At 39.6% G+C, this 23,627-nt stretch overlaps 1 protein-coding gene across 1 annotated transcript in view; it reads left to right on the top strand.

The window, feature by feature from the left end:
- LOC122801219 (guanylate cyclase soluble subunit beta-2-like) overlaps positions 1–23,627 on the top strand; it is a 475,593-nt gene that overhangs the window by 6,926 nt on the left and 445,040 nt on the right. Inside the window, exon 4 of the mRNA XM_044070773.1 lies at positions 697–796. Within this exon, the coding sequence (XP_043926708.1) occupies positions 697–796 (100 nt within the window). The remainder of the gene's footprint in view (positions 1–696; positions 797–23,627) is intronic.

The following is a 23,627-nucleotide window of genomic DNA, read 5'->3' as shown; positions in this document are numbered from 1 at the left end:
AACAGTGGTGTGTTAGAATCCGTGAGTAATATTATTGATTTCAACCTCAAAGTCAGAAAATACAGTTTTTCATAGGTGTAAGGATATCGCACTCAGTATTTAATTTACCTTTATTTTATAGTTTCATTCTATGACTATATGATATTTTTCTCACTGTTTGTCCCCATTCCACCTTCTGTTACCAAGCTACTGCAAATAATCATAATGTTCATCTCCAATTTTACCTCTGATAACAATCCAGCATATGTAATCATAATGTTGTTGCACTTGCTGCTGTTGTATTATATATCCTGTATCATTGTAACATATTTCTTGTCTGTATGTGTTAAACGTGGAGATTTTCTCCCCGGGCCTCCACTGAAAATGTGTTCTTCTGGCCCAGTGCACTACCCCGGTAATCAAATGTAATAAATAAATAAAATAAATAAATAAATAAATATCATTTTACTGAGGAATGGATGAAGGACTGATTTCTGAGCTTGCAAAAAGTGGGCTGTTGGTGGCATTATTCAGCTTTGGACTATTGAAAGGCATAATTGTAATTCTTGCCAAATAAAATGAGTGACAATTTGAAACTGTTTACAGAAGCTCTACAGATACTGTATAGAACCACATCATCACATTTTCTAGCATCAGAAATGATCATATGATTTAGAATATTTAATTCTCGCCTATTTCTCTTTCATTTTTTTCTAGGAAATGAATGCCCCCTCATTTAAAGTCGAGAGATATAAAGATGGGTCAATGCATTTGCACTACTACTCTGACAGGAGGGGGCTCTACCATATTGTTCCAGGTATATGCTGTGAGATTTCTGTTTAGTGTTTACGTATCTAAAACTGTAACACATGAAAATTAGATTAGATTCACACAGTCTTCATTTTGCTCCATCTTTCTTCCCACAGGGACCTAAGTGATTTACAGAAATTCTTTACCCTACATAAATCACTTCTACCACACCCAAGCAAGGCTCCCTCCCATTTAACTTTCAGCTACTTGACAGGACATCTATTATACACATTTCTTACACTGTAATAATTATATAGCATCACATTCCTCTTAAATTCCTTTTTGGCTTCATCATATTAGCTTTGCTTTGGAAGATGTCCTTACCCAGAAAATTCTGTCACCAGGCAGTGTGAAATACGGATGAACATATTAATGCAAAGTAGGGTACAGATTTGGAAAGACTCACAAGGACAGACTGGGTGAAGCATGTTATCTGCCATTACAGCAGCACATTTGCAATTGGTTTTGTGTTCCCTTACTTTCTCCTTTTATAGGTATCATGTGGAACGTTTTCAGTTTTGGATATCTTGGTTTATTTCTCAGCTGCCTTTTGTTCATACTGGGGATTATTATTTAATGCTAAACAAATATTCAGAGAAAACTGTGGAAGAAAAATGACAAGCACTATCTTCTGCTTCATCCTGCTGATGTTATCTCTTCATGCTACATGACTCATCTTTGCATTTTATAGGTTCATAGGTTGTTACTAGGCTAATGACCACTAGGGTCCTTACAAGACTAGCTCCGAACCCCAAACCATTTGAGTCTTGAGTATAATGGGTGTCACTATGGGAATGGGGGTGGGGAGATGGATATTAATAGTGAAGTAACTAAGGATTTGTAGTGGGGTGTTATTTAGGATAATAATTTTCTTATTGGTAGCCTCTGTCCATAAGGGACATGGGTGCCAGACCTTGGAAATGTATGACTTCCCATCCAATTGTCAAGGTTTTGTTCAAATAGGTCAGGGATAAACTCTGTTTTCCATGGATGGGGAGCCTATTCTGTAGTGCAGGGGTCCTTTGGTACACATATCTCTAGCTCTAGCATGTTCTGTTTATGTCAGAAGTGAAGATCAGATCCCTGGATCTAGTGTTTCTGGTGCTGCTTGTTTTGTGCATGTGCAACAGATCCATCAGGACTGTGTCTGAGGATGCCCTGTAAGCCAGGCAAAGATCCCCTGTCAGCAGCCTGTAGAAGATTGAATACTGAGACAGAACCCTTAGGTGATCAGTGTAGGACAGGCTATTCATGCCCTGAATTCTCCTGGTGAGAAACCTCTGTGGGCATTCCAGCTGTGGAAGTGTCTGCCACAGGGGGCATTATATTTCATGACAGGTCTAATAAGGGCCAAGTAGAGTAGTACTATAGCTTCCTTGGAACTGGATGTCATACTCTTATCTATAAGTTGGGTGACACAGAATTATTTTATTACTATCTTAGTTATATTTTGGTCAAAGTCCAGATTGCTTTCTACATATGTACCCAGATCCCTTAACACTGGGTCAACTTTTAGGGGTGTTTTATTGATGGAGTAATTAACTTGGGATGACAGTTTTTCAAAGTGCATTATAAAGCATTTTTTGGCATTGAGCTTCAGGCCATTGTTTTGGCACCAGTCATTTGTCTGTGTTAAACCCTGTTACAAAAAGTTGGTGTCTGGGACGGTGGTGGAATCTATAATAGCTCCCAGTTTAGTCATCTGCGAACTTGATGAGTTATTGGCATTGAATGTTAGCCTTGACTTTTGAGAAGTAAATGACAAACAGGAGTGGGCCCAGGATGGAGCCCTGGGGTATTCCTCTTGTGACCAGTCTCTCAGTGGAGGTGGTCTCACTGATCCTGACTTCCCGGGTCCTGTCTGTGAGCCAGCCAGTAATTCAGTGAGTTATTTGGGGATTTATGCCTAGGTCAGAGAGCTTGTGAACAATGCCTGAGTAGGGTATTGTATCAAATGCCTTGCTTAGGTCAAGATTCTGTCATCTGCTGCCTTGGTGACCTTCTCAAAGAACTCTACCAGGTTAAGTAGGTATGACCTTCCCTTAATAATGCCAAATTGTGATGGCTCCAATTGACAGTGTCCTTGTTTATCATTTCCATGATATTTTGTTCCATTGCTTTGCATATTAGGTTTCTTAGACTGACGTGTCTGTAGTTCTCCAAGTTGGTTGATGGTCCTGTCTTGTGGAGGGGAATCACTCAAGTTGTCCTGACAGGTGGTGTTTTAGATTGTTCAGTAGTCTACTGGGGATGTTGTTTGGACCCATGGAGTGTTCTTGGCTTTATCAAGTGCTGCAAGCTCCTGGTTCCTGCTAATAGTTAGGGGTAGTATGTTGGAAGGGATTTCATTTGATGGAGCTTTGGGGGGAGTGGGGGTGAAGTCTGAGCTGAATGTATTACTCAGTAGATTTGCTATATTTGCTATGTCACCATGTTCAGTGAAGGAGGTACCATGCACCACCAGTTCAGCACACTGCTGTGTGTTACCTTTAAGATTCCGAACATGGCTGAAGAAGGCCATGTGATTGTCTTTAGTCTGCAATGCTGTCCTGACCTCATACTTGACCTTGGACTTTTCGTTTCTTGTTTAGAGAGCACTTGTATTTAAGAGAGTTGCTCTTCCTGATTTTGGCCATGAGTTTTCTTCTTTTACTATATACCCTGTTAGGATGAGGATTCCACTAATGGAGTTCTTTCTCGTGTTGATGAGTACCAGATCCAGCATGTTTGATCTTCTGGTTGTAGCGTGCACTATCTGTTCCAGGGTGTTTGTGTTAATGAAGTCTAGGAAGCATTATACCTATGAATTTAAGGCAGTGCAAATTTCCCAGTTTATAGAGCAGTAGTTAAAGTCACCCAAGAATAGGGTGTTTAAGTGCATCTAGTAGGTTTGAGTAAGAGTTATGAGACTGTAGGGGCATAGATGGTGACCTGTAGCTAGCCATGTTATGGTGTGAACCTTATCTATGGTGACTTGCACATGGATGAGCTCTATGGTGTCAGCCTGTTTAACCATCCTGGAGGCATGTTTGTTGCTAAAACAGTTCGAGACACCTCCCCCTTTGGCTCCAATCTATGCTGTTTTTGGTCTAAATGTGTGGAAGGCTTGTAGGCTTGCACTGCCAGAATACTTTCTATGGCTCTAAACCAAGTCTTACTCATGGGACAGATGTCTACATTCTCCATGGTGATGAGGGCTTGAAGGGTGTGGAGTTTTTTTTTTGTTTAGGCTCCTAGCATTGAGCAGCAACACCTTAAGGTTGCATGGAGACTTTTTCACGATGTTGGTAGTTTTGTCTTTTTGTCATCACCTAAAAAAGGCTCTAAGGGGGTGGCTAAAGCTTTGGCCAATATCTGAAAGTCTACAGGGGAAGGTACAGGAAGTCTATGAGATTTGGAAAGATTTCTTTTAAGCACCTCAGTATAAGACAATGTGTGTGTGTGTGTGTGTGTGTGTGTGTGTGTGTGTGTGTGTGTGTGTGCGTGTGTGGTGAGTGGTGTGTGAGGGATGTACTGCGGGTATTTCTGATAACCTGGTTTGTATGTGAGATTTTTGCCTCCAGGTAAGTTGTATATTTATTTCTCTTGTGTACCATATTATTTACGTTCTCCCCACGGTCGAGTGGCCTCCAAAAGACATGCGTGAATGGGTGTGCCTTCGCTGAAGGTTGGGTGTCGGGCTGGCAACTCGGCACCATAAAAAAATCTACTGCCAATTATTAGCAGACCGGAGTTCCGCTGTGGTGACCCCTAACCGGGAAAAGTCGAAAAGACAAACAACAACCATATTATTTACTCCTGACAACCTGGTCTGTTTGTGAGATTTTTGCCTCCAAGTAAGTTGCATATTTATAACTCTTGCATACCATGTTATTTCCTTTAATAATTAACTGATTGTCTGAGAACATGAGGCAATTGCTATGTGCAGTAGAATGCCCAGATGTGCCAAACTGGCCACAGAGACATTTGGAAATTGCACATCCATGTTGTCTAGTCCTATAATAGGGTGGGCTGATTAAGGATTTTTTGTTAAGAGGGGTCTCTTAGGGTAATTTATAGGGTTAAGGGAAAGATGCTATACAGATCTAAGATATGTTAGAGCTATTTGATAGGCAAACTAGTTTCTGGGGTTAAGGAAAATATGTTATTTAGTGCTAGGATATAGTAGTGCTATTCCATGTGCAAGCTAGCTGCTCTAAGCTTAATTCTGCACACTGTTACACTGTTTGACAGGTTTTGGACCAAATCCTAACTTTATAGGGAAATTTTACTGTTTAGGTGTTTGCTGTTATACAGGACACTGCTTACTGCTGCTGCTCACTGGGCAGCTATGCACAAACTTGCCTGATTTATAGTATTGAAAAAAGCTTGAAAACTGACTCCTATGCCCTCTAACCAATAAACGACCACACTTTGAGGTCTATGAAGTGTTTTCCAATTCAGAGAGACCAGGTAAACACCTTCTGTCACAAGATGGATGATCCTGGAATTTCTTAATGTAAAAACACAGTTAAAAGCAGCTCTGAAATGTAGATTAAACAACAAACAACTGTCAAAGGCTAATTCACCCTTCTGTGAGGCTATTTGGAGGCAAACAGAACTAAAAAAAGTCCACAACCAGAGAAGTAACTATTTTTTCCACAAAATTAAATAAATGCTTTAAAATATGGTCAGAACAGTAGTGATCACTATATTAAGTATAAGTGTAGTAAATCAAGAAAATATTCTTAGCATGGATGGCTCTAAATACAATTGAAACACTTGAAAGTGTTGCAAAGTTCACTGTAAGTGAAGACAGAGCTTTGTCGACTTGTCCGATTTATAGCAGAGAAAAAAAAAACAAACAGCATCTGATTCTTACCTTTGTTTCTGTTATGATTTTAATATAATAACATAGATAGGGGCAGCACAGTGGTATGGTGAGTGTTGATGTTTCACAAGTGTTTTCTCAATTCAGTTTTTAGCTATGGTGCTATTTGCACGGAGTGTGCATACCCTCCCTGTTTCTCCATGAGTTTTTGTTGGGTGCTTCTGGTTTCTTCTCACATTCTAAAGAGACCGCTCTCAGTGAGCTGGAATTCCTCAAAACTGTATTCAGCTACAGACTGTTAAGAACACTCCATAACATATTTGGTCCCATGATGATGCTGCAAAAGTGTTATTAAGACCTGCTACAACACTAGCCATTGCTGAGCATAGATTTTCAGTTCTAGGATCTAAATTGTGAGACAGTCTTTCTAATTATGTTCATGTGTTCTCACATACAATAAATTCAGGGAAGATCTGCTAAAATACCTAAAGAAGAGAGCTACCTGCTTCTGCTTTAAACAACCAGCTATTACTTAAACTTCTTTTCCCTTTGCTTAATTTCAGTATCTGATTTTCACCTTTGTTTCTGTTATGATACGACTCTAGACTTCAGAACAATGCATGCTATCTCCTGGGACTCCAATACCAGTATATTGCCATGCTCTGCATATCCTCATCTGCTCACTCTGCAATGGTCTCACCACAATTCCAACTATACGTGAGATTAAAACTGTACACTCTCTATCTCTTTCATAAAGATGATTAAGGGAAACAGGAAAAGGGGAGAATATACCTAAGGAATTTAATATGGTCCATCATCATTTCTCAGATAATTCTGTGAATATCTACATTTTAAATATATAGATTACTTATGTGTGCTTTTGTTTCACTTGACATTGTTTCTCCTGAATCATACTAGCCATGTATTGATCATTGCTACTTGGTGTGCTTTTGCTGTAAACCATGAACTGTGACTGAAATGGGTCCATCTGGGATCATTTCATTATCTTTGTTAACAAACATAAGTTAAATAAATAAATTAATAAATGCTTCTTAAACAAACTGATGCAAAACAGCAGAGACAAGAAATAGGACACAAATTTAGTGCCTTCAGGTAAATGCACTACAGTTGAGTGATTATATACAAAAGCAGAACATAAAAGAAATCTTATACATACAGTTTTAATGTAGAACATAAAATAACTAGTTAACACATAGGCACAGCAGCAAGTCCCAGTTTTGCAAAAACACTAGACACCATTGTGCAACAGTCAGTGTAAATATTACAACCCCATGTTTGAACAGCATTAGTTTGAAAGGGAAGGGATGCGAAATACAGATTGTAAACACAATATAATTTTTTACTTCAAAACTCTGTTTGGCATTTGATTTAATAGATTGCAGAAATGTGATATTTCATAGAAGAGAAGAGTGAACATACTGCATATCACTGTCAAATCACAAGGATACACACACACACACACACACACACACACACACACACACACACACACACACACACACACACACACACACACACACACAGAGGGAACCCACTGCTTAAGCACTGATAGAATCATAAAAATGAAAAGATAATATTAGCTCTCATTTGGGAATTGAACTCAAAACCTCTAGGATACCATACTGGTGCCTCTGCCACTGGACCAGCAAGAGCCTGTGGATAGATAGATGTTGAGTTTCCCTTAACACCCTTATTCTTTCAGCTAGGAGACCCTCAGCATGGTGATTAAGGTCATATTGTAAACACACACACACACACACACACACACACACACACACACACACACACACACACACACACACACACACACAGAAGGCCACTGATAGAATCATAGACGTAAAAGGATAATATTGGTTGTCATTTGAGACTTGAACCCAAGACCTCCCACATACTATGCTGGTGTCACTGCTGCTATGCCTATAGGAATCTCTCAACAGGTAGGTGTTGAATTTCCCCTTAAGAGTTTTATCCTTTCAGTTAGAAAACCCCTAGAATGGTGATCTGTCCAGAGGGTATTGTTGGAGCATGGTACGATAGATGTCTTGTGTTTAATCACCAAATGAGACATAATATTATCCTTTTTCTTCTATGCATTTCATTGTAAATGTATAGTTACCATAATTTCTTCATTTCTTAGTGATTACAAACATCTGCTCACTTATTTCTTAACAAAAATGTGCCATTTGCAAATACATTGCAAGGCAGAATGTTCATCATGCTTGATATAAGTTGTTACATGGCAGGCAATGTTCTTGCATCATTGAGAATGTGCTAGCACTTGTCTCCAGCAGATATTTTTTGTCCACATACATTAGCCAGCAGTGGGCTGGCAATGGAATAGTTGTGGAATAAATAGTTTGTCTGGTTTTAGGGAATTTTGCACTGCTAGTGCAGATGCCGCATCCAGAAGGTCAGTATAGCTGAATGATTCTTTCAGGCGCAGACACAACAGATTTTTAAATTATTTCATTGAATTTGAATTGCTGCAGGTTTTTTACAATTTCTAGAAAACAAATGTGAAGTCCCTCTCCATTTTGCTGCAGATGTAGCATCTACTTCTAGCTTCACAGTGTAAAACTTCTACCAGAAAACTTAGCTCTTGCTGAGATTTGTCATTTTTGTTTTATTGAGGTAATCATGTTAAATATATTCAATAATGTCAGTTCAGTTTTTTCCAACAATGCTATTTGTTCATTAAATTCCACAAGTAGTGTTATTAGAAAACAGGGACAGGTTTGTATAGTTATGGGACCTGTACTGTACCCATGATGGTTGTCCCTCAAAATACCACTATAACTGCTATGGAGTACCTTTTGCCTTGGAGAAAAAATGTAATTACAAGGCAGCCTTATTTGTAATTATACATTTAGTGGTTAGTAGCAGGGACAGCTACTATGTAGATACATGCCTTAAAATGGCCTCATACTGCATAGCATAGAAATTAAAAATGAGGCTGAGCCCAGTGATGGGAGTAATATATTACAATATGCAGTATAGTACTGCAATATATTACAATTTCTAATAACTAGTAATATAGCTAATTACTTTTTCAAAATAGTAACAAAGTAATATAATATATTACTTGTTTAAATAACTAGTAACATAAATGTGAGTTACTTTTGCTTAAACAAGTGGTTCTCAACGTTGGTGATATTGCCCCGTAAAGAGCGATCGAAAACTTCCGGGGAACCTGGATATTATGGATAGTAATCAGATGTTAGGAGGTGATAGAAACTTTGAAGGGGCAATTAGGATAAAAAATTACAACATAATGTTGGCACAACTCATAGCACGTAGCACTCATAACATACAGCTCTACTGTACCAAATTCCTCGGCACTTCCTGGTTCTGGGCTCAAAATAATAGGGTGCAACGAATTCCCGATTGGCCCCCATTAAATCCCAATTTTGGCATGCAGACAAGGGCTCCAGAACCATCACACTTGTAAGAGGCATCAATTAAAAAAAAAACACCCTGTGATGGCGACGTCTTCTCCTTTAAGGAGGACCATTTGCTACTCCTTACTGGCTACAGGAACAATTGCCAATATCATTGATTTCATGACCCACTTGTAGGTAATGCCGGAGGAGGGGTATTAGTTTAATTTCTTCTTTATTCCATTACTAATTATCTGTGTAGTGCACTTGGCCTTCTGCAGCTAAATGCCCTGCTATTACAATTTCGTTTTCACTGCTAAATGATTCTGTTCATTGAGAGTGGCATTGTATGTATTATATGCAGAAAATGAATGCTAAGGTAAAGAACATTTCAACAAAGCACCATTAGTCTGTCCTCTAATGGAGTTAGCTGATGTTCTATCTTCTTATGTCTAGATGTGCATGTGCAATTCTTTGCCTTGTTTGCGGTATCTTATGACTGGGGAAATAGGTTGATACTTCTGTTGTTGGAAATATTAGGTGAAGCAGAAAAAAGGACAGTATGTAGGGCAGCGCACATTGCTTAAGAGTTATTCTAGAGATTGTAAGACAACAGTATTCTCCACATAAGCTTCAGTCATGGCTTTCTTGATGATCTTTGAGTTTTTGCAGAAATGACTAGAACGTTTAAGCTCATTGTCTAGTGAACTGCACAAGCTTTCCTGTTTGAAAAACTTAATGTGTTTCTGTTGCAGCTGTCTTTAGTTTAGGAGCATCAAGGACTGGTATTCTTGCCAGTTTAGTCCTTGTGGTGCTTGACTTCTAGGATGATCTTTGAGTTACAATAGTAAGTAAGGGGGGTGGGAGCAAGACAACCCTCCCCTCACACAGTGGGCCAGTACACGGGAGAGCATGCCTGTTAAATTACCCTTTCATTGACTTCTATCAATTAAAGACCAACTTGTAGCAAGTTTGCACAGATTATTTATGAGTGACTTGAGGCATGCATCTCCACAGAGCACTGTACCAGAAGTCCAAGAAATAGTTTTGAGATCTGCTATCTTTATGGCTTTCCTCATATTGGCTGTTAATCGTTCTAGTATCTCATGCTGATCTAAGGACGCAAAGTTATGAGGTTTCTGTAACAGAGTCCAATATTTTCATAAAACTTAGTGAACTGAATGTTTCTCAATAGATGGCTGTAATCTAACTTTAGGACAGATATCTCAAGCATAGAAAATGTTCTGTCTGGAACTGAAGTGACTACATTGGCTGATGTAGACTGCACTGGTTCAGTTATTAGGGGCCTACACTATTTATCTAGTACTGCTATCAGCTATTTGGTGTTGTAAAACTATAAACTCAGTGGTTAAGTCAGTCCATAGGATATTTGGAATCAATGACATCTACAGCAGAACACTGGAATTTCTGACATTGCTTGACTCAATAAATAGTTATACAGCATTTTCATTTCACTTCATCTAGTCCATGGAACTGTATTTTTGCAAAACCGTGCGTCTGGTCTACACATTTTTTAAATTTGCATTAGGGAATTTCCACGATTGTGTAACGTTAACCTTCAACTCTTCAACAAGAAAGGCTCAGTTCAATCTGACTTTGAGTTGCAAAAAAGAAAGTTCTGTTTTCTCTGTATATGCACTGTCCACTTTTTTAGAGTACTCAGCCTTTTTGGAGACCACGGCAATGGTGTTTGATAGGGCACCACCAACACTCACATGGTTAATAATGGAGAGACCTGGAGGGTGTGATTTCAGTGAAGAATTGTTATGGGGCTTCTCTGCTGTCACAGACTGACCTTAATGAACACTGTATTCAAACACAAAGCTGCTAAACAGTGTACCTGGTACCAGTTCAACTTGGGCCAAAGATTAGTGGTGCACTTTGAAGTCATGTTTGGGACCTGATGCTGTTTGTTCTAGAGACTAACATCAAAATTGATGCTGAAGTGTCAACTGATCACCAGTTTGGCAGTGATTTGGAATAGAACTGGGGACATTGTAGGCAGCTGTTAAGGAAGACATTAAGAAACTCCAAAATTCAACAACCATACCCTCTGATGAAATAACAGCAGAAACAACTGGCTGGATTGGATCCACTTTTGTAGAGGAGATCGCTGCACAGTTGAATTGTTCTGTGTGAGTATTGTTGTGGATGAGGTCAAAGTGGAAATGTTTAACACACTGGATATTGATGGGCTACTGTGTCTAATGTGTCATTTTAGTGCTAAACAGAAGGACAGGACAATATATTGGAGTAAAAAATTGAGGTGGTAGTCCCATTTTTCAAAATGGCAAGTTCCATTGTAATAAAGTAGGAATGAAAGTGCTCACAATACACATTTTTTTCAGTATGTTTATTTCAGGTTTGAGTTTTCAGTTTGTTTATTTTTCAAAAAGGGGGAGAAGAGTGTGTGTGTGTGTGTGTGTGTGTGTGTGTGTGTGTGTGTGTGTGTGTGTGTGTGTGTGTGTATGTGTGTGTGTGTGTGTATTGCAGTTGGGGAAATCACACTTCTCAGCTTCCTAGGAAAAGCCAATACCAGATTATTGAAAGAAAACTTCATCTAATATGTGAACATCTAATTCAGGTTGAGAAATGTGGGTCCTTTCTTAGCCATACTACAGAAGATTCTTAGTCCTTCTATAGATATTTGTGGGGGGGGGGGGGCAGTAATTTGTGATTATGGCCTATATATATTTTGCTGGTCTGGAGATGATATATGACAAAGTGCTCCTGGATGTCTTGTTGGAGGTTTTGTGAAAGTACAGGTCCTGAGACTATTGCTGCATGTCATTTAATCCTTGTGTTTGCAGAGCAAGGGTTGTGTATTCATTTCTGATGCTTAGCTGAATGCATTCAAGGTAGGCATAGGACTCTTGTTTCTGATTTTCATTGAGAGGATATCAAGGGGCAGCCAATCCAAGGTTTGGAGAGTATCCAGTCCGGAGATGTGAAGGCTCCTTCTTTTTTGTTTGCTGTCAATGCTGTCCTCCTAGCATCAAGTAACTATGACCTCTGACATACAGCAGAGTGCTTCCATGCTGCATATGGAGTTGGTGGGATGAAAATCACAACTTCCAAATCAGAGATCATGGGTCCCTGATAGAAAATATTTGACTGTTCTCTGCAAGTGAGGGTGTAACACCTATCCTAAGTAGAAACAACCAAACCAAAAACCACCTCCAGAGGAAGCCTTAATAGGCAAAAATAGTAAAATGAAAAAAAGGCTTCCACCACAACGAAAAGTTCACTGGGAAGTTCTGTTAAAATGTAGGCTTTAATAAAATGAAGAAATAAAAAGCACAAATTGTGCTGTTCAAGTTGCAGGTCAAACAGGATAAGCGCTTTCAGTTAAAAAACCTTCTTCAGATCCTAGTGTGTAGACCTGACTTACTGCTGTTAAATAAAGATCCTTAATTGCTCAACCAATCACATACAGCAATCAGATGCATGCCTTCCTTAAGCCTCCATTTCATTTCTTAATTAGGCTTCTCTCTTTCAAAATAGGTTTAATAGGAACTACTCTGTTGAGCCCTGGAAATAAACTTGTAATTTGTGCCAAGCCTATTATGTAGGAAAGACCAATAGAAAGTTTAAGGAATGGATACTTCGCCACCTGTTAGACATCAAGAATAAAGTGGTAACCAATGCACTATATGGACATGTGTCTGAAAATCCAGGGCATTCATTTAGCTTTATGGTTATCTCAAATGTGACTACTAACCTCCGAGGAGGAGAGATTGTCAACAAAACTGAAAAGGAAGAAAGCAAATGGATCATGAACCTCAGAGCTAATTTATTTCCAGGGCTCAACAGAGAGAAAAACAATTAGTCATGAGTAAAGGCAAAGCAATGTCCATTCGATACAACAAAGGGCAACCATACTACTCAAAACGGAAGCAGAGTGATGTGAAGAAAGGTGGAAACAGCAACAGTCTCAGATGCATGATGACCTACAGCACTGACTCCTTTGATGTCCGTGAAACCATCAAGAAATTTTGGCCAGTCTTAAGTGCATATATATACATAGATATCTACAGATATTTATTTCTAATCTACCTCTCTCTCTTTATATATATATATATATATATATATATATATGTATGTATGTATTTGTAAATATTAAAAAATAATATATATATATATGTATATATATATATATATATATATATATATATATATATTTATATATGGGTCCACTTTGTAATTTCGAAATACTGAAATCTCGAATTTCAGTATTTCGAACTTACAAAGCCGAATACTCACATTTCCCAAACCGGCAGAAGTGCGAAATTCAAAATACCGAAGTACGGATATTTCGAATTTTTGCTTCTGGTGGTACTGAATGTGGATGTTTGCATTTAATTATGGTAAGTTTGTGTGTGTAAGTATGTTGGTTAGGGTTTTAGTGTGTGTATGTGTGTTTGAGGGACTGTAAGATGTGTGTGTGTGTGTGTGTGTGTGTGTGTGTGTGTGTGTGTGTGTGTGAGTTTCGTTTGTGTTACTGTTTGTGCGATCTCAGAGTTAGAATATTTAAGTAGGGGGTGTGGGGGGGTACAGCCCCCCACATGGGGGTGCAGGTGCATATATGTAGTTTACATTAGTTTGTTTGATTGTGGGGGGGTTTGTATGTTTATGTGTGTACTGTATGTGTAGCGTGAGTACAGGATATTGATTTTCGCGGTTGTGTGTTTTTAAGTTTGTGAGTTGTGGTTGGGTTTTCGGCTTTGTGGTTTCGGAATACTGAAATTCGTGGACCCATACACACACACATATATATATATATATATATATATATATATATATATATATATAGATATGCATTTTATATATATATATATATATATATATATATATATATACACACACAGAGGGAGAAAGATATAGATATATCTGTATCTTTATATGTCTCTGTATAGATGTAACTATATAAATAGAGATAGGTATATCTATATAAAAATATGTTTGATATATATATATATATATATATATATATATATATATATATATATATATGGGTCTACTTTAGAAAAACAAATCCCCAGAACACCGAAACTCACATCACCAAGATGACATGAACAAAACCCCATTACACCGAAAGACCAGAAGCGCGAAATTCAAAATCCCGGTATTACAGGATTTTGAGTTTCGCGTTTCTGGTGTTGCGGTGCAGGTAACTATGTATGTGTAAGTGTATGTTTGAGTGTTAGTGGTGTGTGTAAGTGTGTGTTGTGACTGTGGTGTGTGTGTGTGAGGGACTGTAATGTGTGGGTGTGAGTTTGTTTGCCTTGTGTGTCTGTGCAATCTCGGAGTTAGAATATTAAAGAAGGGGGGGTGTGGGGGGCACAGCTGTATTGTAGGATGTTGTGTTAGGTAGTTTGGGGCAGTGTATATGTGTGTGTTATATATGTGCTTTAACATGGTTGTGTGTTTTTGGTGTTATGGGGTTTTTGTTGTGGATTTTGTGTTATGGGGTTTCGTTTTTGTGACGTAGATCCATATATATATATATATATATATATATATATATATATATATATATATATATATATATATATATATATATATATATATATGGGACCACTTAATAAGGTTGACAGTTTTTTCAACTCACTTTTGCAGAAGAAAACAGATGGTTGAAAGTTGTGCAAGATCGCGCACTCCCTAGGGTTGGGGAATCTCCCCTTTCTCCATATTGTGTGATCTCAAACTTAGTATATTTATTTAACAGAAGGTAGGCTGCAAAAAAGTACAGTTGTGTAAGTAAACTTACCATAACATGATGCTTGAATAATCATTGCCTTAGGTGTATGGGTTATATCCTGCCAAGGATATAACAGCCAGCCAACTTCTAAAGATTCAGGGTACTTTCCATACACCCAAACATTCATTCAGCTTGAACTGAGCTGACCGAAAAGACAGGTTTGGGCACGAAGTCTTTGAGAGCTTTCATGCCTCCACAGAGAGGGAAGCTGAGCTTTGAAACGACTATGTTAGGAACAACACAAATAAATATTCATATAAAAAAAACAAAAAAAAAACAAAGGGGTGGAGGGAGGGAGGGAGCAGCTACTGCAGCAGTGATCATTTGAACATCTACCATTATGGTTAATTTATTTACACAACTGTGCTATGTTCATCAGGTAGTAACTTTAGTTATCCTTAGTTATATAGGTAAATGGGAGGTGGAAGGTGAAGGGGTCAGGAGCCCAAGGAGAATGGTCCTAGCAAAGCCTATTCTAGAGAAGAAATCAAGCTTGTAGTACCTAGTAAACAAATGTATAGAGGAACAAGTTGCTGCTTCTAGAATACTTCTAGAATACAATCCTTTCCAAAACGTCATAGAGTAAGTCAAGGCCTGGTAGACAGGCCTTGACCCTGCCTGGAATAGAGTTGTTATGGTAAGTATAACAAAAGGTAATATGCCTTAGACAACCATTGGAAACAGTCTTTTTTGACACAGATTGTCCCTGCTTCTTACCTTCACAAGAAATAATCAGCTGATCACAATATCTGAACAATTTAGATTTGCCAGGATAGTACCTGAGTTGCCTATGGACATCCAAGGTATGGGGTATCCTTTTTCATTCAGTTTTAGATTCAAGAAGAAAAATGGGGAGATGGATAGTTTGCTTTAAAGTAAACTCCGATATCACTTCAGGTGTAAAAGAATACTTCATCCTGAAAGAAACTCTGTCTCTGTGGAAAATAAGATAGGGTTGGCTTACAGTAAGAGTTTGGAACTCAGATACTCTTCTTGCAGATGTCAGATTAATCAGTAAAACAATTTTCCATGTTAAAAACCTCATGTTAGGCAGATGAGCTGGTTTAAATTGAGCAAGTGTTAGCTTCTCTAACACAAAATTAAGATCCCTAGGAGAAATCACAGTTTTTCTTGGAAGTCTCTTATGTAAAACCCCTTTCAAAAACATTTTGTCATGAGAATGCACTGAAATCAGAGAATCCATAGGCAGACATGCTGAAATGGCCACTAAATGAACCTTGATGGAGGAGTAAAAAGGCCATAGGATAGTAACTCACATAAATATTGTAAATCCAGAGAACAACTAGCCCTGAATGGGTGCTGGTTCTGCTGTTGGCACCAACTAGAAAAACTTTTCCTTCTGTTAATTTATAATTTTCTAGCATCAGGCTTTCTTGTTTCCATTAGTACTTGCTTCACATACTAAAGGAAATTTATGACCCTATCATCCAGGCAGTCAGTTGAAGTTGATTGGGTTCAGCGTGTATCGAAAACCCCAGTTCTTGTGTGAGTAGATCCATTCTGTGAGGAAGCTTGTGGTAATTGTCCATGGCCATTTCCAAAATAAGGGAGAACCACTGTTGGCTGGGCCAGAAAAGAGTCATCACATTGATGTTGGGGGATTCCTCTGAATCTACAGAACTACCCTGGATATCAGTGTAAATGGGGGGTCTATAATACCTTATCTAAAAACCTAGACAGCGAACGCCTGTTTGCTGACCAAACAGCGAACTGTCACGTCTTCGAATGACCACTTCAGCAAATTATTTCCTAGGGGAAAAAATCACTTGGCCATGATCGGGAATTTGCCCTCTTCCCCACTCTAGTGCAATCTCAGAGTTGGTGTATTCAGTTAGGGCAGATGTGGGGGGCACAGCCCCCCACATTGGGGGATGTGGGGTGAAGCCCCCCACTTTGAAAGGTTTGAAATATTGTTTTATTTTTGGTTGGCCATATGATTTTTTTCCCCTAGGAAAAAAAGTGGCTGACGTGGCATTTCAAAGACATGACAGTTCGTTGTTTATTGGTTGGTGAACAGGGGTTCACTGACTAGGTTTTTCGATAAGGTAATATAGTCCCTGTAAAGGATGGAAAAGCATACAGGAGCATTCCTGTCCAAGGAAAGGAAAAGGCATCTGCCTTCCAGCCTTCTTGCATGGAGTCCTGGAGAGAATCTTGCCAGCTGATTGTTCAGAGAGGAGGTAAATAGGTCTACTTGAGGAACTCACCACAGGTGGATGAGATCTTGGAAGACTCCCTGATCTAGTTTCCATTCATGGGGGTCTAACCTTGTTGCTACACAGTTTTGCTCTGAAGAAATGTAGGATGCCTATAGAGTGAGATTGTGCGATGAACATATATTCCAAGCTAACATGTCTAGTTTGCTAAAGGAGTATGACCTGCTGCTTGTTGACTTGAAGACACTCTGATTGGTGGAAGCATTACCGTATTATTTTGGGGAAGGGACACAGCTGGAAATCTGTGTCAGAAGTGTTTGGATGTGTGAGATTTAATTTATTTAAGTGTGAGTGTATCCTAGGTCTTAAACTGGAACACGTTGCTCTGGAGTGTGTAATAATGAGCTACATTAGGGGTGGACAGATGTATACAGTCCAGTCCCAGGTTATAGAGTGTGTTATTGTTGTGCTCTTACGGGAAGATTGTGAAATATTACTCCTGTTTAAGTGACATTGAAGTCCGTAGTGAGGATTGAAGATCCTTAGTTACTGACCCAGTATAGTGGGAAATGTCTCATTATTTGGTGGCAACTCAGTGGGATATTATCTGGACATCACATTAATTGGTGCCAGCAGTGTGGGATTTTTAATTGGATTTCAGTAGCCTGTGGGTAGCTGTCATTAAAGTGTGCACTCTCAGCAACCACAAAGTAAACATACAGAATCTCAGTCCACCACAGTTATATTTATTTTTCTTTAGTTAGTTGGGAATAGCAGGCAAAGATGTCAGCAGTAGACTATAGTAAGCTGATAAAGAATCAGTAGGCCAAGGAATGTAAAGCCAGAGGACTGGTGCAGGCCAACCTGACTAAGGAAGGAATGATTTCAGCCCTAGTTGCAACATCAGCTCAGACCAGCCATTTGGAGGATATCCAGTTTGGTATTGGGGATGTGCAGCCTGCCGAGACAGGATGGTCCACCTTTACTTTGGAGGACCTGAGAATCCATCTGGAGTTAGAGAGAGTGTGCCTGGAGGCTGAGGAAAGAGAGGAGCAACGTCAATATGAACTCGATGCCAGATGACTGGAGACTGAAGAGAGACTATGCCTTGATGAGCAAACAACTGGCTGCAGAGGAGAAGCAGTGTCAATTTGAACTGGAGGCTAAACATCTTAAACTGGAATCAGCAGAGAAACTGAGATGTTTAGAAGCTGAGGAAAATGAGATACAGTGCTGGCATGAAGTGGAGCGTCTTACCCTTCAAGAGGGTCATTGAGGTAAGGGGGAAGGGAATAACTAGACCCCAGAAGCTGTAAAGGTCAGTAAACATTTTGCTCAATACAGGGATGGGGATGACTTTGATAGTTTTATACATATATTCGAGAAGGTATGTAGACAGTATGATGTTTACTGTGAGCTCTGGGTTCTGTTCCTGACTCCCTTACTCCATGGTAAAGCTGTTCAGGCCATGTCAAATTGTCTGATGTAGATTGCTTAAATTATGTTAAAGTTAAAAACTGTCTTCTTGATTATGTTAAACCAACAGCTGAAGCTTATAGGAAAAATTTATGTGAACATAGACACAAGGCAGATGAAAGTGTACATAATTATATTGCTGATTTAAGTACTTACTTTCACAGATGGGTGAGTGGGTGTCAGGTCACCACTTTTGAGGGACTAGCAGACCTTTTGGTGAGGGAACAAGCTCTCAGTACTTTGCCTAATGACATGAGAATCTGGTTAGCAGACAGAGAGTATAACTCTACAGAGGAGTTGGGGAGAAAAGGGGATCACTATTTAGCAAGCAGAGCACCAGTGCATAAGAAAGGGATATCCAGTGCTGCACATGGGCATAAGAGAACCCATGGAGCAATCTAAACCACTCCAACAGAGTACACCAGTAACAGGGGAAACTACTCATCCAAGTACATGGTTCGGGATTAGATGTTTGAAATGTAACCAGGGGGCCACATAGCAGTCAAATTACCCTCTAGGCAAGTGGAGAAACAAAAGGTGTGGGAGCCGGCAAGTGGGAATGACAAACTGCATGACAAACTGCCAGTGGTAAGTTGTTTGGAACAACAGGGGTGCCAATCTATTGCCAGAATTTATATCCTACCTTAGAAGATGGTAAAGAGGTTACTGCCAAGAGAGACACAGCTTCTGATATAACCATTGCGAGGGCTGCAATGGTTAGAGAAGAGCGGTACTTGCATGGACAGTCCACTCCAGTCAGAGCTTTGGGAGGGACCCCATTCCAAATACCTTTAGCTAGGGTTCATCTTGACTGGGAGGGTGGAAGAGGAAACAAGCAGGTATGTGTGTTTGAGGATATTCCTGCAGATGCCCTGTTAGAGAATGACTTTGATGATGCAGTACCTTATGTTCTTGATGTGACATGTAGTCAGGACTGGAGACAGGCATGTAGGTCTGGTAGCCTGGGGGAGACCCAGACAGATCTTATACCTGAAACTGGGACTGGTATGGTGGCTATTTCAGAGACGGACCTATCATGTAGCAGTAAGTCTGAAAGTGAGACACAGCTGCTGGGAGGTACTGATGTTCCCTCGGACATAGTGACTGCTAGGATGGAGGTGAATGATAGTACCCAGATTGACAGTGACGCACAACTGTTGGAAGTTACTAGGCTTCCTGTGGAAGGGGAGCTTGTGTTTGAGGATATTCCTGCAGATGTCCTGACAGGGAATGACTTTGATGATGCAGTGCCTTGTGTGCATGCAGTGGCATGTAGTCAGGCTTGGAGACAGGCATGTAGGTCTGGTAGCTTGGGCGAGACCCATATAGATTTCATACTTGAAGGTGGGACTGGTGTGGTGGCTATTTCAGTGAAGGGGCTATCCTGTAGCAGTAAGTCTGAAAGTGAGCCACAGCTTTTGGTAGGTATTGATGTTCCCTTAGACATGGTGACTGCAAGGATGGAGGGGAGTGGTAGTACTCAGACTTGACAGTGAGCTACAGCTGTTGGAAGTTACTATGCTTCTTCTGGAAGGGGTGCTTGGGGGAGTCACAAATGTAGAGTTGAGACAGGCTCAACTTACGGACCCTACATTACAAAGCTTGAGGGAGATGGCTAAGGAAGCACCTGAGGTTCAAGGAAGAGGGGAGTATTTGTACTGCCACAAAGGTTTGTTGTATGTAAAGTAGACTCCTAAGGAAGGGCTGGAAGGTGAGGTAGTATGGCAGTTGGTAGAGCCTATTGCCTACCATCTGCCACGTCTAGCTATGGTACCTAATACTCCTTTTGCAGGTGGCATTGATGTAGTAAAGGTGGCAAATGCTTTGCTAGAAATTTTCAGCAGGGTAGGTTTTCCAAGGGAGATACTGAGTGAACAAGGTGCCAACTTCATGTCAGACCTGCTGACTTGTTTGTGGAAACATTGTGGGGTGAAACATGTAAAGAACACCCCCTAACATCTCCAGACTAATGGTCTTGTGGAGAGGTTAAAATCTGCATTAAAGACTATGCTATGGGCATTTGCAGACCAGTTTAAAAGGGCAAAGTCACAGTGGAAGCTATTCAAGCATGGCCAGTTCCTGTTACTGACCCAACTAGGAAAAATAAACCAGATAAGGTAGTGCTGACCACAGATTGCTAACAGGCATTCCAAAAACTTAAGGAGATTTTGGGAGGAACCCCTATGTTGGCCAGCCCAGATTATAGTGAAGAGTTTTTTGTGTAACTGAATGCATCAAATTATCAGGTGGGGGCTGTACTTAGCCAGGTTTCCTCAGAAGAAGAATGCTGCATTGGGGTTAATACTGCCAATGCAAATGGATTGCCCAGGAGAGGAGTGGGTTGATAGTTCCAGACAGACTTGTGAAGGCTGCCAGCCCAGCCAGATAGAATTTTTTAAATAATTCTGTGTCATTTGTGAATAGTAATATGATTTGTATGCTTGCCTTACAAATGTAAGAAAACTATATGTTCTGTACTGAACTTCAAGAATTTAACCACAGTGCACCCTGCTGGAAAAGAACAAAAATGTGTATAAACTACATGCCTATGCACATGTATGTGTTGATGGTAAAGGCTGGAATATACAGAGCTAACCTGCAAACTCTAAGAAAATAAGTAAAGAGTTTTACGATGTGTTATAAAGTTAGTTTATCTCAGCTAAGGGACAGGATGTCTAGTGCCAGGGGTTTCTTTTTAGTGTCTTGAGACAGAGATAATTACTAGGTTTCACATGTAAAGTGTTTTAAAAACACCTTCTTAGCTTCAATTACTAACCCAAAATGCCTTCACATGCACAGAAAAATGGATGTCAAATAATCACCTCACTCTCAACCCAAACAAGACCAAGCTGATTCTATTCACTCCCAAAAAAACAACACCCCTGAACAGGGCTGAATTCTCTATCCTCTCCCAAATAATACCTCCATAGAAGTTGTCCCCAGTACTAAACTGTTATTAGTCACTATCTATGAAACCCTAACTTTTGAACCCCACATACTCAATAACATCAAAAAGACACACCAGAAACTAGGTACCCTCTACAGACATAGCTATTACCTAAATAACAATGCCAAAAGAACACTAGCCTCTGCCTTCCCACTTCCATGCCTCATATATGATGCTGCCATCCTCACTAATATACACTCTTCACTAAAAAACAAACTTGATATATGCTACAATAAAATTGCTAGATTTGCAACAAATGCTAGGTCCTCATCACATCACTGTTCTTCACTGCAACAACTAAACTGGCTTGAACTTCCACTCTATCTCAACTACCTCCACTTAGTTACTGCACATAAAATAATATATAAACCAACAGTTTGTCCAGCTCTCTCCTCTATATTAACTCTGTACCATCCAAACAGACACCTTAGATCTGAAAACAAATTTCTACTTAAAGTCAATAAACCTCAACTTCCAGCTGGCCAAATGCTTTACTCCTTCACTTCCTCCAAACTTTGGAATAACCTCCCAACCTCAATAACTTCCATCTCATACCCTGCTCTCTTTAAAAAATCCCTCAGACAACACCTCTCTACTTGCTGGTTATGCCCATGCCAAAAATTAACTCCTCTTCTCACTGCTCCCACTCTCTGGGGCTACAGGTATGCACTTTTAGCAGGTCTGCAGCCACACCTATGTCTGTTACTACACTGTCTACACAGATTTAAATGCATGTAAATAATTGTATACAATGTTACTGTTTTTCTGCCTCCCAACCAGTAATGTCCATGGCATCTATATGACCAAAAGTACATGTTAATATCATTGATGGACTACCATAAAACTGCAATGGAATTGCTAAAAAAACTGTAAATAGTGCTACATTTTTGATATTTGTATTTTTGATATTTGTATTTCTGTAATGTTGACTTTTATGTGGATTTTTTCTCCCCGGGCCTCCACTGAAAATTGGCTCACCTAGGCCCACTGGACTTTCCTGGTAATCAAATGCAATAAATAAATAAATATTATTGCTCTTTGGCTTTCTAGCAGTTGTACATTTGAGAGATAAGTATTTTTAACAGAGACATGTTAAATTCTGTTGGTATCTGTTTAGCCTGGGAACTAGAGGCAGGTGTCAAATAGTGATATCATCTAGCTAACCCAGCAGTAATGTGTATTATTAATTTAAGAACTATCTCAGAGAGAAAGTCAGTGCATTTTGTATCTTGTTTTGATTCTGACAACATCCTCTCAGCAGCACTTGCCTTGCTCTGTAAGTAAGACTTAGATCATAGTATTTCTGTTATAGATAGATAGGAACATAGCAAGATTAGTCTATATGTTTTCTGTAGTGATGTGAGACTGTCCTACAATGTTGTTTTAAAGTATTCCCTGTGATTCTGAACTCTGCTGTCACTGTGTTGAGTTATTAAGTATTGTCTTGTTCTTTTATTATTTATTATTAAATATATTTAAACCTTTTAATTGTGGGTGGTTTGTTAGAGATATATAAGCTCTTAGGGTACTTGCATATATATTTGGTGATACTGTACAGGCTACAACTAAATAGCCTTAAAAGTTCTGGTCACGCCTACCATTTGGATAACAGCAACAATACACAGTAGAATTGGTCACCCTTTGGGAAGGGCCTTATAGTAACGAATAAGTAAGGGTAGTTGGTGGCAGTGATTTCTACCTTATAATCTGGGCAGAAGGGGGCATGGTAGTTGAACCTGTACCAGCCTTCCCCAGGAGTGTCTGTGTGTTTCCAAATAAATCAAATCTCAAAGTGTTTGTGTGTGTGTGTGTGTGTGTGTGTGTGTGTGTGTGTGTGTGTGTGTGTGTGTGTGTGTGAGCTACTTGGGCAGGGACAAGAAGCACTGGATGGACAGAGAGAGCGCAGGAGGCTTTGCCTTGACCACTCTGCTGAGATATTAACCCTATTGCTGTGCCAGTGGGGAGTCTTATTGTGGATCTGGAGAGAGAGGGAGAAACCAGCCCCAGACTGACTGTGATCTCTGTGTGCTCATAAGGGAAATTGTACTTTACTGTGTATGTACTTGTCATCTTCCCAATGTGCACGTCCCTCACTGGTGCTAGGGGTAAGGATTGAGGCTCCTTGATTACTGGGCCAGTGCAGGGGTGTCACATATTACTTGTTTGGCAGTGGTGGGATATCCACATGAAATATTAATTGGTTGATAGTGGTGAGATAGCCACATCACAAATTAATGGCCTTGTAGTG

The sequence above is a fragment of the Protopterus annectens genome, chromosome 4.part1 (assembly GCF_019279795.1).
Source record: "Protopterus annectens isolate FY-2018-M chromosome 4.part1, PAN1.0, whole genome shotgun sequence".
Taxonomy (NCBI): domain Eukaryota; kingdom Metazoa; phylum Chordata; order Ceratodontiformes; family Protopteridae; genus Protopterus; species Protopterus annectens.
The sequence above is the reverse complement of the archived record's forward strand: the minus strand, read 5'-3'. Positions and strand labels throughout refer to the sequence as shown.